The 18116-nt window shown below is 49.1% G+C and overlaps 1 protein-coding gene and 1 long non-coding RNA gene across 11 annotated transcripts in view; one reads left to right on the top strand and one right to left on the bottom strand.

Moving 5' to 3' along the window:
- The window catches only part of LOC134957765 (uncharacterized), a 41001-nt gene extending 24820 nt beyond the window's left edge, over nt 1–16181 (bottom strand). Inside the window, exon 1 of one of the 2 annotated variants that reach the window (XR_010186733.1) lies at nt 15976–16181. This is a non-coding gene — a long non-coding RNA (uncharacterized LOC134957765). The other variant, XR_010186734.1, reaches the window with a different exon arrangement.
- Nucleotides 15653–18116, top strand: part of BRDT (bromodomain testis associated) — a 351401-nt gene continuing 348937 nt past the window's right edge. For 3 of the 9 annotated variants that reach the window (XM_063939907.1, XM_063939904.1, XM_063939899.1), the window contains exon 1: nt 15772–15858. Coding sequence is in view for 2 of the 9 variants with exons in the window: in XM_063939905.1 (XP_063795975.1) it covers nt 15757–15858 (102 nt within the window). In the remaining 7 variants the exon portion in view is untranslated. Of the gene's footprint in view, nt 15859–16058; nt 16405–16492; nt 16610–18116 lie in introns of those variants that run through there. The other 6 variants (XM_063939905.1, XM_063939900.1, XM_063939902.1 and 3 more) reach the window with 6 other exon arrangements.

The raw sequence follows: 18116 nt of genomic DNA, 5'->3' as shown, positions 1-18116 counted from the left end.
TGAAAAGTGTCACATCGCATGTACTTTTCGTGCGATTGCAATGCAAGGTGCGCTCCCGTGTGTCTCGCATCGTAATCGCAGATCACACATGCTGCACGTTATATTTATCTCAATCACACAGAAATAGGTTTAATAACGTTAGATTGCATGAGATAAATCACATGTAAAAAATACACTCAAGTAGCAAATCGCAATCGCAGGGCTCCCGGGAAGCTCCCAGCCAGATTGCAGGAAAAATGGATCCAACTCATTGCTGAGATAAAACTCCCTAGTGGATGGGGGCCTTTACACCCCAGTTTTTGACCCTGCACCAACAGATCACGGCCACCATAGGGGAAAAAAAAAATCCACCATATTTAGCCCCTCACAGTAATGCCCCCCCTACAACATATTATGCCACACACCGCAATGCCCTTGATACATTATGCCCTACAGTAAAGCCATAAATTACTTTTAAATTACCTGCTCGTTGCCAAGGGTTTCATGTGCTGGTATCTATGCTTGTTGCCAGGGTTTTCATGCTCTGGTATCTATGCTGGTTGCCAGGAGTTTCATGCTCTGGTATCTATGCTGGTTGCCAGGAGTTTCATGCTCTGGGACAGGTGTCATGATCGTTGCCAGGGCTGTGTAAATTAGCAGCCCGCCAGCATCTACCTCCGTTGCTCAGTCTGTCCTCAGTCCTGCTGCTCCCCTCCTCTCCCTGTCATTAGTACTCCGCTCGGGGGCGGAGTTTCAAGTAATGACACGTTTGCGTCGTGACGTCACGACGCAAGCGCGTCATTACGTGAAACTCCGCCCCCGAGTGGAGTAGTAATGACGGAGAGGAGGGGGTGCACAAAGAGCCACAGCGGGGCGCCCCGTGCGACGGCACACCTCGCCCGCCTCAAGAAACGGCTCTGCACGGATATCACTAAAACCAGAACTGTTAATATGCCTTAAGGACTGAGGTTGGAGATGCCTGCTATATAGGAACAATGTATACAGTCAGTGTTAGGGAAATACTTATCTTATGGGCAATTGATTCAGATGAATATGGAAAGATATAATAAATAACATTTCATTAAATACAGAAGTCTTTTGACTCCCTCAACTATTGCAACTTTACTACCGAAGCCAGTAGTTCTCAAACTTTTTTGAATCATGGTGCTCTAGAGCAGGCATTCCCAACCGCGGTCCTCAAGGCACACCAACAGTGCAGGTTTTAGTGATATCCAGGCTTCAGCACAGATGGTTAAATCAAAATAACTGAGGTACTAATTAAGTCACCTGTGTTCAAGCCTGGATATCACTAAAACCAGGACTGTTAGTGTGCCTTGAGGACTGAGGTTGGGAAACACTGCTCTAGAGCACAGGTTCTCAAACTCGGTCCTCAGGACCCCAAACAGTGCATGTTTTGCAGGTCTCACAGAATCACAAGTGAAATAATTAGCTTCACCTGTGGACCTTTTAAAATGTGCCAGTGAGTAATTAGTACACCTGTGCACTTGCTGGGTTACCTGCAAAACATGCACTGTGTGGGGTCCTGATGACCGAGTTTGAGAACCTCTGCTCTAGAGTATCAGATTTTTTTTCACAGCACCCTAGGCCAAAAGTTTCTTATTGAGAAATTTAGAAATAAATATTAAATTAAGTAAATTGTGTTTATTTGTCATTCTAATGGCCCATACACATGGTGAGATGCGGGCTATGACCGATTCTCACTATGCGACAGGGCCAAGGTCGGCATCGCAAGCACATAATGAGTGTGCTTGCGATACTGACTATGTGAAATTTTGGCTAAGTGACAATTTTGACTATCTCTTCTATAGAGATAGTCAAAATTGACTTGCCTGCACAGTCTATCTATTCTTGCGATGCCGACAGCGTGTGACCACGCATTAGCATCGAATCGGGATCGCAAGGTGACTTTCACCTTGCAATCTGCACTAACTTTTCTTACGATTTTGACTATGGGGTATATGCAATTGCGGTCGAATTCCCGAAATTGTCGAATTTCGGGTCATTTTCGCCCAAAAAAAAAATTCGCCTATGCAATTCAGTGCTTTCCGACCAAAAAACGGACTTTCAAAATTCGACTTTTTGAAATTCGAATTTTTGCAAATTCGACTTTTCTGCAATGATACAAGTGCTGCAATTCGACCAAAGCATATTCAAATCAAGTTTGGAAATTCGACAGCAGTGCTTTTAGACAGCAAATTCGTCATTTTCAATCCGCCACACTTTGGAGGGTGAAAACAATAAAAAAAAATTTAAACATGTTTTTTTTTGGTGTTTTTTTTTTTAGGAATAGCATATCTATTTATATTAGAAGGGATTAGGTACTTTTTTTTTTTTTTTTGGAGGCACAAATATTATTTATATTTTTTTTTAAATATTATTTTTTTTTATTTATTTTTTTATTGCTGGAACGGTAAAATCCTAAAAAAAAATGGCGTGGGGTCCCCCCTCCAAAGCATAACCAGCCTCGGGCTCTTCGAGCTGGTCCTGGTTCTAAAAATGGGGGGGAAAAATTGACAGGGGATCCCCCGTATTTTTAAAACCAGCACCGGGCTCTGCGCCTGGTGCCAAAAATACGGGGGACAAAAAGAGTAGGGGTCCCCCGTATTTTTAACACCAGCATCGGGCTCCACTAGCTGGACAGATAATGCCACAGCCGGGGGTCACTTTTATGCCGTGCCCTGTGGCCGTGGCATTAACTACCCAACTAGTCACCCCTGGCCGGGGTACCCTGGGGGAGTGGGGACCCCTTCAATCAAGGGGTCGTCCCCCCCCCAGCCACCCAAGGGCCAGGGGTGAAGCCCGAGGCTGTCCCCCCCCATCCAATGGGCTGCGGATGGGGGGGCTGATAGCCTTTTGTGATAATGAAAAGAATATTGTTTTTTCCAGCAGTACTACAAGTCCCAGCAAGCCTCCCCCGCAAGCTGGTACTTGGAGAACCACAAGTACCAGCATGCGGGAGAAAAACGGGCCCGCTGGTACCTGTAGTACTACTGAAAAAAAATACCCAAATAAAAACAGTACACACACACCGTGACAAGTAAAACTTTATTACACACTGCCGACACACACATACTTACCTATGTTCACACGCCGACATCGGTCCTCTTCTCCATGTAGAATCCACGGATACCTGAAAAGAAAAGATCAATATACTCACCTCAGCCAGGGTCCAGAGATAAATCCACGTACTTGGCAAAAAAAGAAAACGAACACACGGACCACCGGACTGAAAGGGGTCCCATGCTGACACATGAGACCCCTTACCCCGAATGAGACCTGTCAGTGACAGCTGTCACACAAAGGTCTCTAAAGCCAATCAGGAAGCGCAACTGCGCTCACCTGATTGGCTGTGCGCTGTCTGAACTCAGACAGCGCATCGCACAGCCCCGTCCATTATATTCAATGGTGGGAACTTAGCGGCTAGCGGTGAGTTCACCCGCCGGTCAGCGGCTGACCGCGGGTAACCCCCCGGCTAGCCGCTAAGTTCCCACCATTGAAACTAATGGAGCGGCTTTGCGATGCGCTGTCACAGCACAGACAGCGCACAGCCAATCAGGTGAGCGCCACGGAAGTAGCGCTTCCTGATTGGCTGAAGGGACTTCAGTGACAGGAGTCACGTGATGTCCCGGCATTCGGGAGAAAGGGGTCTGATGTGTCAGCATGGGACCCCTTTCAGTCCGGTATGGAGCGGGTATTTGCGGTTTGTTTTTTTAACAAGTACGTGGATTATACTCTGGACGTGGATGTACCTCTGGACGCTGGAAGGTGAGTATAATTTTTTCACAGGTACCCTCGGATCGTCGGAGACCGTGGCAGTCGGCGTGTCAACATAGGTAAGTATGTGTGTGTCGGTAGTGTGTAATAAAGTTTTACTATCAAGGTGTCTGTGTACTGTTTTTATTTGGGTATTTTTTTTCCAGTAGTACTACAGGTACCAGCGGGCCCGTTTTTCTCCCGCATGCTGGTACTTGTGGTTCTCCAAGTACCAGCTTGCGGGGGAGGCTTGCTGGGACTTGTAGTACTGCTGGAAAAAACAATATTCTTTTCATTATCACAAAAGGCTATCAGCCCCCCCATCCGCAGCCCATTGGATGGGGGGGGACAGCCTCGGGCTTCACCCCTGGCCCTTGGGTGGCTGGGGGGGGGGACCCCTTGATTGAAGGGGTCCCCACTCCCCCAGGGTACCCCGGCCAGGGGTGACTAGTTGGATATTTGATGCCACGGCCGCAGGGCACTGTATAAAAGTGACCCCCGGCTGTGGCATTATCTGTCCAGCTAGTGGAGCCCGATGCTGGTGTTAAAAATACGGGGGACCCCTACTCTTTTTGTCCCCCGTATTTTTGGCACCAGCACCAGGCGCAGAGCCCGGTGCTGGTTTTAAAAATACGGGGGATCCCTGCCCAATTTTTCCCTGCATTTTTAGAACCAGGACCAGCTCGAAGAGCCCGAGGCTGGTTATGCTTTGGAGGGGGGACCCCACGCCATTTTTTTTTTCTGGTTTTTCCCGTTTTTTCCCGTTTTTTAAAATCGCGGCAAAATCCGCCAAATTGGCCGATTTTCGCCCGCGGTTCTGGCGAATCCGTTTTTCATTGAATATGGTGAATTCCGGCAGCCACCTTCCGGAATTCACCTGTCGAATTAAGTCGAATTAAAAAACGGCGAAAAATTGCCGCGATTCGCCGTGAATTGCATATACCCCTATATAGTCAAAATCGTAAGAAAAAATCTCACAGTGTGTACACCAGAGGCGGAACTACCGCCAGTGCAACCAGTGCGTTGCACTGGGGCCCGCCACTGTCCAGGGGCCCAAAGCATGTAATGAGTCAAACTGACTCATTACATGCCGCTGTGTGCTGCGGGCAACCGCTGCCCGCAGCATACAGCCACCTGGACAGAGAGGAGAGGAGCGCAGCGGTACGGGGGAGAAGGAGGAGAAGGGAGGTGGAGGAGGGAGCCGCAGCAGCGCTTTGCTACTGGTTGAGGCGCTGCTGCTGCTGTCCCTCTGCTTCACTATAGGCTGTCTTCCGAGAACAGTCTATAGTGAAGCAGGGGGACAGCAGCAGCAGCGCCTCCACCAATAACACAGCGCTGCTGCGGCTCCCTCCTCCACCTCCCTCCTCCTCCTTCTCTCCTGCCCCGGGAATCGTGATCAGAAGCTGCACCGAGGAGTCTGAGCCAGCGGAGAGGGTAAGTATAATTCTTTCTTTCTTTCTTTTTTTCTTTCTTTCCATGTGCAAAAAGGGGGACTGTCTGCCGCAATGTGCAAAAAGGGGGAATCTGCCTGCCGCAATGTGTAAAAAGGGGGAATCTGCCTGCCGCAGGGATGTGCAGTCAGGGGAGGTAGTGCCCCCCCTGTCATTAATGATTGCAATAATACAAAGAGATACTTATGACACATTCTGTGTCATAAGTAAATGCTTTATATTATTGTATTCATTGTAAAAACAGGTTTAAATTAGTGTAGGCGGCACCGAGAGCGGTGTCTCTTGCATCCAATTATAAAGGACTGGAAGCGGGGGGCGGGCAGGGGGCGGGGCTAAGAGATGGGCAGTAAAAATAAGAATTTACTTACCGATAATTCTATTTCTCGTAGTCCGTAGTGGATGCTGGGGACTCCGTAAGGACCATGGGGAATAGCGGCTCCGCAGGAGTCTGGGCACAAAAGTAAAGCTTTAGGACTACCTGGTGTGCACTGGCTCCTCCCCCTATGACCCTCCTCCAAGCATCATAAGGAAGGATTTTGAATCTCGGGTAAGACTCATACCAGCCACACCAATCACACCGTATAACTTGTGATCTAAACCCAGTTAACAGCATGATAACAGAGGAGTCTCTAGAAAAGATGGCTCACTACAGCAATAACCCGATTTTTGGTAACAATAACTATGTACCAGTATTGCAGACAATCCGCACTTGGGATGGGCGCCCAGCATCCACTACGGACTACGAGAAATAGAATTATCGGTAAGTAAATTCTTATTTTCTCTGACGTCCTAGTGGATGCTGGGGACTCCGTAAGGACCATGGGGATTATACCAAAGCTCCCAAACGGGCGGGAGAGTGCGGATGACTCTGCAGCACCAAATGAGAGAACTCCAGGTCCTCCTCAGCCAGGGTATCAAATTTGTAGAATTTTACAAACGTATTTGCTCCTGACCAAGTAGCTGCTCGGCAAAGTTGTAAAGCCGAGACCCCTCGGGCAGCCGCCCAAGATGAGCCCACCTCCCTTGTGGAGTGGGCATTTACAGATTTTTGGCTGTGGCAGGCCTGCCACAGAATGTGCAAGCTGAATTGTACTACAAATCCAACGAGCAATAGTCTGCTTAGAAGCAGGAGCACCCAGCTTGTTGGGTGCATACAGGATAAACAGCGAGTCAGATTTTCTGACTCCAGCCGTCCTGGAAACATATATTTTCAGGGCCCTGACAACGTCTAGCAACTTGGAGTCCTCCAAGTCCCTAGTAGCCGCAGGCACCACCATAGGTTGGTTCAGGTGAAACGCTGAAACCACCTTAGGGAGAAACTGAGGACGAGTCCTCAATTCCGCCCTGTCCGAATGGAAAATCAGATAAGGGCTTTTACAGGATAAAGCCGCCAATTCTGACACGCGCCTGGCCCAGGCCAGGGCCAACAGCATGACCACCTTCCATGTGAGATATTTTAACTCCACAGATTTAAGTGGTTCAAACCAATGTGACTTTTGGAACCCAAAAACTACATTGAGATCCCAAGGTGCCACTGGAGGCACAAAAGGAGGCTGTATATACAGTAGCCCTTTTACAAACGTCTGAACTTCAGGGACTGAAGCTAGTTCTTTTTGGAAGAAAATTGACAGGGCCGAAATTCGAACCTTAATGGACCCCAATTTCAGGCCCATAGACACTCCTGTTTGCAGGAAATGTAGGAATCGACCCAGTTGAAATTCCTCCGTCGGGCCTTACTGGCCTCGCACCACGCAACATATTTTCGCCAAATGCGGTGATAATGTTTTGCGGTTACATCCTTCCTGGCTTTGATCAGGATAGGGATGACTTCATCCGGAATGCCTTTTTCCTTCAGGATCCGGCGTTCAACCGCCATGCCGTCAAACGCAGCCGCGGTAAGTCTTGGAACAGACAGGGTCCTTGCTGGAGCAGGTCCCTTCTTAGAGGTAGAGGCCACGGATCCTCCGTGAGCATCTCTTGAAGTTCCGGTTACCAAGTCCTTCTTGGCCAATCCGGAGCCACGAATATAGTGCTTACTCCTCTCCATCTTATAATTCTCAGTACCTTGTGTATGAGAGGCAGAGGATGGAACACATACACTGACCGGTACACCCACGGTGTTACCAGAGCGTCTGCTGAGGAAGTCTGCTTCCCAGTTGTCCATTCCCGGAATGAACACTGCTGACAGTGCTATCACATGATTTCCCGTTAAGCGAAGAATCCTTGCAGCTTCTGCCATTGCCCTCCTGCTTCTTGTGCCACCCTGTCTGTTTACGTGGGTGACTGCCGTGATGTTGTCCGACTGGATTAACACCGGCTGACCTTGAAGCAGAGGTCTTGCTAAGCTTAGAGCATTGTAAATGGCCCTTAGCTTCAGGATATTTATGTGAAGTGATGTCTCCAGGCTTGACCATAAGCCCTGGAAATTCCTTCCCTGTGTGACTGCTCCCCAGCCTCGCAGGCTGGCATCCGTGGTCACCAAGACCCAGTCCTGAATGCCGAATCTGCGGCCCTCTATAAGATGAGCACTCTGCAACCACCACAGGAGGGACACCCTTGTCCTTGGTGACAGGGTTATCCGCTGATGCATCTGAAGATGCGACCCGGACCATTTGTCCAGCAGGTCCCACTGGAAAGTTCTTGCGTGGAATCTGCCGAATGGGATTGCTTCGTAGGAAGCCACCATTTTTCCCAGAACCCTTGTGCATTGATGCACTGAGACTTGGCTCGGTTTTAGGAGGTTCCTGACTAGCTCGGATAACTCCCTGGCTTTCTCCTCCGGGAGAAACACCTTTTTCTGGACTGTGTCCAGGATCATCCCTAGGAACAGAAGACGAGTCGTCGGAACCAGCTGCGATTTTGGAATATTGAGAATCCAACCGTGCTGCCGCAACACTACCTGAGATAGTGCTACACTGACCTCCAACTGTTCTCTGGATCTTACCCTTATCAGGAGATCGTCCAAGTAAGGGATAACTAAAACTCCCTTCCTTCGAAGGAGTATCATCATTTCGGCCGTTACCTTGGTAAAGACCCGGGGTGCCGTGGACCATCCAAACGGCAGCGTCTGAAACTGATAGTGACAGTTCTGTACCACAAACCTGAGGTACCCTTGGTGAGAACGGTAAATTGGGACATGAAGGTAAGCATCCTTGATGTCCCGAGACATCATGTAGTCCCCTTCTTCCAGGTTCGCAATCACTGCTCTGAGTGACTCCATCTTGAATTTGAACCTCCATATGTAAGTGTTCAAAGATTTTAGATTTAGAATCGGTCTCACCGAGCCGTCCGGCTTCGGTACCACAACAGTGTGGAATAATACCCCGTTCCCTGTTGCAGGAGGGGTATCTTGATTATCACCTGCTGGGAATACAGCTTGTGAATGGCTTCCAAAACTGCCTCCCTGTCAGAGGGAGACGTCGGTAAAGCCGACTTTAGGAAAACGGCGAGGGGGAGACGTCTCGAATTCCAATTTGTACCCCTGAGATATCACCTGAAGGATCCAGGGGTCTACTTGCGAGTGAGCCCACTGCGCGCTGAAATTCATTGAGACGGGCCCCCACCGTGCCTGAGTCTGCTTGTAAAGCCCCAGCGTCATGCTGAGGGCTTGGCAGAGGCGGGAGAGGGCTTCTGTTCCTGGGAACTGGCTGATTTCTGCAGCCTTTTTCCTCTCCCTCTGTCACGGGGCAGAAATGAGGAACCTTTTGCCCGCTTGCCCTTCTGGGAACGAAAGGACTGCGCCTGATAATACGGCGTCTTCTTATGTTGAGAGGCGACCTGGGGTACAAACGTGGATTTCCCAGCTGTTGCCGTGGCCACCAGGTCTGAAAGACCGACCCCAAATAACTCCTCCCCTTTATAAGGCAATACTTCCAAATGCCGTTTGGAATCCGCATCACCTGACCACTGTCGTGTCCATAACCCTCTTCTGGCAGAAATGGACAACGCACTTACACTTGATGCCAGTCGGCAAATATTCCGCTGTGCATCACGCATATATAGAAATGCATCTTTTAAATGCTCTATAGGCAATTATATACTGTCCCTATCTAGGGTATCAATATTTTCAGTCAGGGAATCCGACCACGCCAACCCAGCACTGCACATCCAGACTGAGGCGATTGCTGGTCGCAGTATAACACCAGTATGTGTGTAAATACATTTTAGGATACCCTCCTGCTTTCTATCAGCAGGATCCTTAAGGGCGGCCATCTCAGGAGAGGGTAGCGCCCTTGTTCTTACAAGCGTGTGAGCGCTTTACCCACCCTAGGGGGTGTTTCCCAACGCACCCTAACCTCTGGCGGGAAAGGATATAATGCCAATAACATTTTAGAAATTATCAGTTGTTATCGGGGGAAACCCACGCATCATCACACACCTCATTTAATTTCTCAGATTCAGGAAAACTACAGGTAGTTTTTCCTCAACGAACATAATACCCCTTTTTGGTGGTACTCGTATTATCAGAAATGTGTAAAACATTTTTCATTGCCTCAATCATGTAACGTGTGGCCCTACTGGAAATCACATTTGTCTCTTCACCGTCGACACTGGAGTCAGTATCCGTGTCGGCGTCTGTATCTGCCATCTGAGGTAACGGGCGCTTTAGAGCCCCTGACGGCCTATGAGACGTCTGGACAGGCACAAGCTGAGTAGCCGGCTGTCTCATGTCAACCACTGTCTTTTATACATAGCTGACACTGTCACGTAATTCCTTCCAACAGTTCATCCACTCAGGTGTCGACCCCCTAGGGGGTGACATCACTATTACAGGCAATTTGCTCCGTCTCCACATCATTTTCCTCCTCATACATGTCGACACAAACGTACCGACACACAGCACACACACAGGGAATGATCTGATAGAGGACAGGACCCCACTAGCCCTTTGGGGAGACAGAGGGAGAGTTTGCCAGCACACACCAGAGCGCTATATATATACAGGGATAACCTTATATAAGTGTTTTTCCTCTTATAGCTGCTGTATTTTTAATACTGCGCCTAATTAGTGCCCCCCTCTCTTTTTTAACCCTTTCTGTAGTGTAGTGACTGCAGGGGAGAGCCAGGGAGCTTCCCTCCAACGGAGCTGTGAGGGAAAATGGCGCCAGTGTGCTGAGGAGATAGGCTCCGCCCCCTTCTCGGCGGCCTTATCTCCCGTTTTTCTGTGTATTCTGGCAGGGGTTAAAATTCATCCATATAGCCCTGGGGGCTATATGTGATGTATTTTCGCCAGCCAAGGTGTTTTTATTGCTGCTCAGGGCGCCCCCCCCCTAGCGCCCTGCACCCTCAGTGACCGAAGTGTGAAGTGTGCTGAGGAGCAATGGCGCACAGCTGCAGTGCTGTGCGCTACCTTGGTGAAGACAGGATGTCTTCTGCCGCCGATTTTCCGGACCTCTTCTTGCTTCTGGCTCTCTAAGGGGGCCGGCGGCGCGGCTCTGGGACCGGACTCCATGGCTGGGCCTGTGTTCGATCCCTCTGGAGCTAATGGTGTCCAGTAGCCTAAGAAGCCCAATCCACTCTGCACGCAGGTGAGTTCGCTTCTTCTCCCCTTAGTCCCTCGATGCAGTGAGCCTGTTGCCAGCAGGTCTCACTGAAAATAAAAAACCTAAAACTAAACTTTTCACTAAGCAGCTCAGGAGAGCCACCTAGTGTGCACCCTTCTCGTTCGGGCACAAAAATCTAACTGAGGCTTGGAGGAGGGTCATAGGGGGAGGAGCCAGTGCACACCAGGTAGTCCTAAAGCTTTACTTTTGTGCCCAGACTCCTGCGGAGCCGCTATTCCCCATGGTCCTTACGGAGTCCCCAGCATCCACTAGGACGTCAGAGAAAAGCCCATTTAAAAAGCGCTGTAAGCGGCACTAGTGTGAGTGCCTCAGTGCAGGGACGTGCTTGCAGCCCATATCAAAGCACGCCCCTGTCACTGAGGCAGATATGATTGGGCACCAGAATCACAGCTCCCCCCTGGGGTCCAGCCCACCCTCCACCCTTAGAGAGGCTCCTGCACCAGAACACCTGTCTGCTGACCTCTAATTGATTGCCGGGTCCCGCTCTCACTGCCGCCGGGATTGCTCCAAGTAAGGGCCAGCGTCAGGGGCGCCGCAGCACGACATACGCCATCATCCTCCGCCCCTCCACATGTCCGTGTCCACGCCGCTGTAGAGAGCCGCTGTACAGATCTGCATGTCCCGCCATCACCCGTGTCCATGCTGAGCGCTGCTGTGTACTACAGACCATAGACTGCCCTGCACTCTGTGTTTCAGATAGCAGGGAAGCACACGGACCGTACACAGCAGCGCTCAGCACGGAGATGTGAGCACTGTGCCAGGGTATGGGGGGGGGGGCAGGGCAGGAGGGCAGGCAGGCAATTACTGTGTGTGTTGGAGTATAAGAGGAGGGGGGTAATTACTGTGTGTGTGCCGAGGTATAAGGAGAGGGGGACAATTACTACCATTGTCTTTATCAACCAGCCTGCAGCTGTAATCCCACTTCCAGGCAGACCCTCCACTGCTCTCCTTAACCGGCCCTGGCTGCTGCTGCTTCCCAGACTTCGCTGGCATTGGCGGCGGCATCGGACTGGGAATTAGCTCCGACAGCTAATTCCCAGTCCGATGCAGCGACTTTAGCAGGCATTGGCAGCTGGCATGGGCGGCAGTACAGTAGCTGGCAATGGCAGTGGCCATAGCGGTGGTGGTAGCGGACATGCGTCACCAGCCACTGACCTCACCGCACGCCACTGGCCTGCCACAATGTTTAAAAAGGGGGAATCTGCCTGCCGTAATGTGTTAAAAAGGGGGAATCTTTGCTGCAATGTGTAAAAAGGGGGAATCTGCCTCACGTAATGTGTAAAAGGGGGGAATCTGCCTGCCGCAATGTGTAAAAAGGGGGAATCTGCCTGACGTAATGGGTAAAAAGGGGGAATCTGCCTGACGTAATGTGTAAAAAGGGGGAATCTGCCTGCCGCAATGTGTAAAAAGTGGAAATCTGTCTGCCGTAATGTGTAAAAAGGGGGAATCTGCCTGCCGCAATGTGTAAAAAGGGGGAATCTGCCTGCCGCAATGTGTAAAAAGGGGGAATCTGCCTGCCGCAATGTGTAAAAAGGGGGAATCTGTCTGCCGCAATGTGTAAAAAGGGGGAATCTGCCTGCCGTAATGTGTAAAAAGGGGGACGCTGTCTGCCGTAATGTGTAACAAGGGCACGCTGTCTGCCGTTATGTGTAAAAAGGGGGCGCTGTCTGCTGTTATGTGTAAAAATTGCACGCTGTCTGCCGTTATGTGTAAAAAGTGTACGCTGTCTGCCGCTGTTTAACAAGGGCACACTGTCTGCCGTTATGTGTAAAAAGTGTACGCTGTCTGCCGCTATGTGTAACAAGGGCACGCTGTCTGCCGTTATGTGTAAAAAGGGGATGCTGTCTGCCGTTATGTGTAAAAAGTGCACGCTGTCTGCCGCTATGTGTAAAAAGGGCATGCTGTCTGCCGTTATGTGTAAAAAGGGGGACGCTGTCTGTCGTTATGTGTAAAAAGAGGATTCTGTCCGCCGTAAGGTGTAAAAGGGTCTCTACCTGGTGTAGTGGTGCTACTGTGCGGCGTAATTTGAATAATGGAGACTACTGTGCACCGTTTTATGAATTGGTATTATTTTGTGGCCACACCCCTTCCCCACGAAGCCACGCCACTATGTATTTTTGCGCGCGCCTACGGCACGCACTGCCCCTGTTTTGCATGCAGGGGTGGAGCTCCGATGCAGTTTCTTGCACACAGTGCTAAAATGTCTAGTTACGGCACTGTTGCTAGGTATCCATTTCTCTGGCCCTGAGCAGGTCCCCCTCACCAGATCCTCTCTTGGATTGCATGGGAAGGGGGGGAAAGCATTTTGTCGCACCTGGGCCCACCGCTCACTAGTTCCGCCACTGGTGTACACACCATCACCATTAGGTTCAATTGTGTGGTGAGGGACAAGATTTGTTTCCGTTTGACCACATATTTTATGACTGGTAGCCACCAGAACTGGTTTTGCCTATAACATGGACCATACATAATTTGAATTGGTCCTGGACCACGAACCCAGAGCACCCCTGCAAGTGTCCCGAGGCACCCCAGGGTGCCACAGCACATAATTTGAGAAACACTGACCTAAGCTATAATACGAGTTCTCAAACTTAGTACTCAGGAACCAAAACAGTTCATGTTTTCTAGGTCTCCTCACAGAATCAAAAGTGAAATAAATAGCTACACCCATGGATCCTTAAAATGTGTCAGTGAGTAATCATACTTGCCTACCTGACCCTCTCCATGAGGGAGAAAATGCTCTGTTCCTGGACTTTCCTGGTAATGTATGATTGCCATCACCTGTGGTGAGCTAGTTAATTGATAAGAAAGGTGTTTCACCACAGGTGATGGCAATCATACATTACCAGGAAAGTCCAGGAACAGAGCATTTTCTCCCTCATGGAGAGGGTCAGGTAGGCAAGTATGGAGTAATGAGTACAACTATGCACCTGCTAGGCGACCTGGAAAATGTGACTTATTAGGGGTCATGAGGACTGAGTTTGATATTTATTCATTATTACCAGTTATTTATATAGTGCACCATACTTGCCTACCTGACCCGCTCCATGAGGGAGAAGATGCTCTGTTTCTGGACTTTCCTGGTAATGTATGATTGCCATCACCTGTGGTGAGCTAGTTAATTGATAAGAAAGGTGTTTCACCACAGGTGATGGCAATCATACATTACCAGGAAAGTCCAGGAACAGAGCATTTTCTCCCTCATGGAGAGGGTCAGGTAGGCAAGTATGTAGTGCACACATAATCCATATTCCCTACCACATATACACGCACACACACTAGGGTTCATTTCGTTTTGGAGCCAATTAACCTCTAGTATATTTTTGGAGTGTGGGGGGAAACCGGAGTACCTGGAGGAAACTCACACAAGAAGGGGAGAATATACAAACTCCACACAATTATGGCCATGGTAGGAATTGAACCCATTACCTCAGTGCAGTGAGGCAGTAATCAGGGGTTAAAGTGGGGGGGGGGGGGAGGGACGAGGTGGAACTGAGTTCCACCACCTGTAATGGTAGGGGGAACTAGTTCCACCTCCTCCATTGCCCTGCACAGTAATTCCAACAGAAAAGCCCACCCCATCATCTGCGTCAATCGATGATACAGGCGGCACTAGTGTTACTGATTAGCTGCAGCCACCTACTCATACTTGCCTACCTGACCCTCTCCATGAGGGAAAAAATGCTCTGTTCCTGGACTTTCCTGGTAATGTATGATTGCCATCACCTGTGATGAGCTAGTTAATTGATAAGAAAGGTGTTTCACCACAGGTGATGGCAATCATACATTACCAGGAAAGTCCAGGAACAGAGCATTTTCTCCCTCATGGAGAGGGTCAGGTAGGCAAGTATGTAGTGCACACATAATCCATATTCCCTACCACATATACACGCACACACACTAGGGTTCATTTCGTTTTGGAGCCAATTAACCTCTAGTATATTTTTGGAGTGTGGGGGGAAACCGGAGTACCTGGAGGAAACTCACACAAGAAGGGGAGAATATACAAACTCCACACAATTATGGCCATGGTAGGAATTGAACCCATTACCTCAGTGCAGTGAGGCAGTAATCAGGGGTTAAAGTGGGGGGGAGGGACGAGGGACGAGGTGGAACTGAGTTCCACCACCTGTAATGGTAGGGGGAACTAGTTCCACCTCCTCCATTGCCCTGCACAGTAATTCCAACAGAAAAGCCCACCCCATCATCTGCGTCAATCGATGATACAGGCGGCACTAGTGTTACTGATTAGCTGCAGCCACCTACTCATACTTGCCTACCTGACCCTCTCCATGAGGGAAAAAATGCTCTGTTCCTGGACTTTCCTGGTAATGTATGATTGCCATCACCTGTGATGAGCTAGTTAATTGATAAGAAAGGTGTTTCACCACAGGTGATGGCAATCATACATTACCAGGAAAGTCCAGGAACAGAGCATTTTCTCCCTCATGGGGATCGTCAGGTAGGCAAGTATGCACCTACTCCTTCCTCAGGTCCTGGTGTCTCCATCGTCCTCCTCCAAGAGTTCTACCACCTCACCAGGACCACTTTAACCCCGCGCAGTAATACTAACCAATACACCCTGTGTGCTTCCCCAATAATATCACTATAATATAGTCTATATACACTACTGTATGATAATAGGCATTACATTAGAATTCTGGATTTGAGAGTCACAGGTCACCAATACACAGAAATGTAATTTCCCTGCCCAGCATTACATAAAATGAAATCTTTATGCTGTAGTTTTGTTTACCCACATTTAAGAATGTGCGCAATAACGTGGCTAGTATATAATGGTCCTAATGGATCATGGAGGCCCTGCCGCCCGTACTGGCACACAGACTGGATGCCCGTCTATGTTACGGCGGGGCTGGGCCGGCCCAGTAGAGTCAGGCAGTAACTCACTCTAGCGGCCAGCTGTGCGGCGTACAGGCATCGCGTTCTGACGCAGGAGGCCCCGCCCATAGAACGCGCAAGTACGACGGATGTCTATAAAGTGGGCGTGTCATTACCATGGAAATGCTGTCAGTGCGGAGCTGCTGCGCTCGGCAGAGGGAGCTATGAGGACACCAGCTGTGATCCGCCAGGTAAACTGCTTGTGTGGCAGTGGCTGGCTGGGTTGTTCACGCCGCGGCCTCATGCAGTGTGGGAGATGAGTGATCCAAAACATAATATAATGTAATAGATGTTACCGTGACCACTACCTATATCCATGCATCCATGTACACCTGCCTGACCAACTGCCCCCATCCGTGCATCCATGTACAACTGCCCCCATCCGTGCATCCATGTACACCTGCCTGACCAACTGCCCCCATCCATGTACACCTGCCTGACCAACTGCCCCCATCCGTGCATCCATGTACACCTGCCTGACCAACTGCCCCCATCCGTGCATCCATGTACACCTGCCTGACCAACTGCCCCTATCCGTGTACACCTGCCTGACCAACTGTCCCACACTGCATATATATATATATATATATCCGAGTGCTTTGCCTGGCCAACTGCTTCTCACATCCATGTACCCCTATACCCTGCCTAACCGCTCCCATCTGTGTACCCCTATGCCCTGCCTGACCAACTGCCCCCATACATGTAAATCTGCATGGCTATACACTTCCTGACCTGAGGTGAGCTCTATAATATACATTTATCACTGTCTGTAAGCGCTCATATGTAGGCCCAGGTGGCCGCAGTCACTGGTAGGTTGTCAGTAGGCTGGTATATCTGACCATGTGGATAAGTGTGTCTCCCACCCCCCTCTCCAACTACTTTTTGGACACATCAAGGCATAGGTTCGCAAACTGTTTCCCAGTTAACCCAGCAGGTGCACAGGTATATTTATTACTGATGGACACATTTTAAAAGATCCACAGGTGGAGCTAATTATTTTACTTCTGATTCTGTGAGGAGATCTGAAAAACATGCACTGTGTGGGGTCCTGAGAACCTGTGCATTAAGGTGAATGGGTGCGGGGCCTTGCACAGCAGTCAGCTCTCACCTAATAATTACTATGGCGTTTTTTGGTCTTCTATCACGTAGATTTTGGCATGTCGCCAGCACTGTGGGAAAATAAGTCAGAGTTCAGGGATAGGGTGAGCCTGTGGAATAAAACAAAAACACCCTTGATTCCCCTACACTACCACCAGTATCCACAGGCATACAATTGTTTGGATAGGTGTTGTTGCCCAATTTTAAATAGTTGGGAGAGTTCTAAGGGATCCAATATGGGATGCCGACGGTCGTGATCCCGGCGGTCTCGCTGTGCTCGCCATGCTTCGGGCCCAGGAGTAAGCTTTGCCACACTAATTTAGTCCCTGTTGGGGGGTGGCTTGGGCCACTCCCTGAGTGGGAATTCCGACCGCCGGGATTCCCTTGGCTGTCAGGATTCCGGCATCGGTATCCTGACTGCCGGGATCCCGACAGCCAGAAAATGAACTGCTTCCCATTCTGAGTGCTGCCAGAAAGGTCAGACAGACACTTGGTGGTAGGTTTCCATTGCATGCTATAGAGGTGTGCAGGAAAATTAACATTGTTACTATACCATATTTATGTGCAGCTGAACATTACAGTGATGCATTGATCTTTTGTTGATACCCTCTAAAGCAGGGGTAGCCAAACCGATCCTCGATCTACCAACAGTTCATGTTTTCCAGGCCTCCTGGAGAGCTGTAGAATTGTCAGTTAGGAATGAATGCAGCACATCTTAATTAGTAATGACTACACCTGTGCACCAGCTAGGTGGTCTGGAAAATGTAAACTGTTGGTAGATCTCGAGGACTGGTTTGGCCAGCCCTGCTCTAAAGGGTCAATGCATGGAAATAAGAGGTACGGTACGTTTTTGGTTCTTGTTTTTTCCCCCCATTTTAGACCATAGATGACAATCCCTGATGTGTGATCAATTCTTAAACATTTATTTTGTAGATGGAGTGAGAGGTATGTTTTTCATACACGATTTTCAGGAATTGACTTTATACTAAAGTCTTAGTCTTTATACTAAAGTTAATTGTCCCCAAATTTAAACCAGCTGGATACCCAGTTTCTTAAATGGTGTGGTCTGTTGGTCTATAATTGCTACTGCGTGTTATGCCTGCTGAGGCAAATGTCTATCTTATTCTATTAGGAAAACATGCGTTTATAATCCTGGTTTTTCTGTTTTGGAAGAACAGATTGATACCAATCCTGTAACCACAGTTCCACCATGCCACCCAGATGTTTTTTTTTTAATTATTCTTATTTTCATCCTTCCATGAGCCCAAGATGATTGCATGAAGGCAAAATAAATGTATGAAAAGTGCGATCAGCTTTATTTTTTTTTTACTGAAATGTAAACTAATCTTAG

Source organism: Pseudophryne corroboree, chromosome 9 (genome assembly GCF_028390025.1).
Source record: "Pseudophryne corroboree isolate aPseCor3 chromosome 9, aPseCor3.hap2, whole genome shotgun sequence".
Lineage (NCBI taxonomy): Eukaryota > Metazoa > Chordata > Amphibia > Anura > Myobatrachidae > Pseudophryne > Pseudophryne corroboree.
Note: the sequence above shows the minus strand (reverse complement) of the source record. Positions and strands in the feature narration are given on the sequence as shown.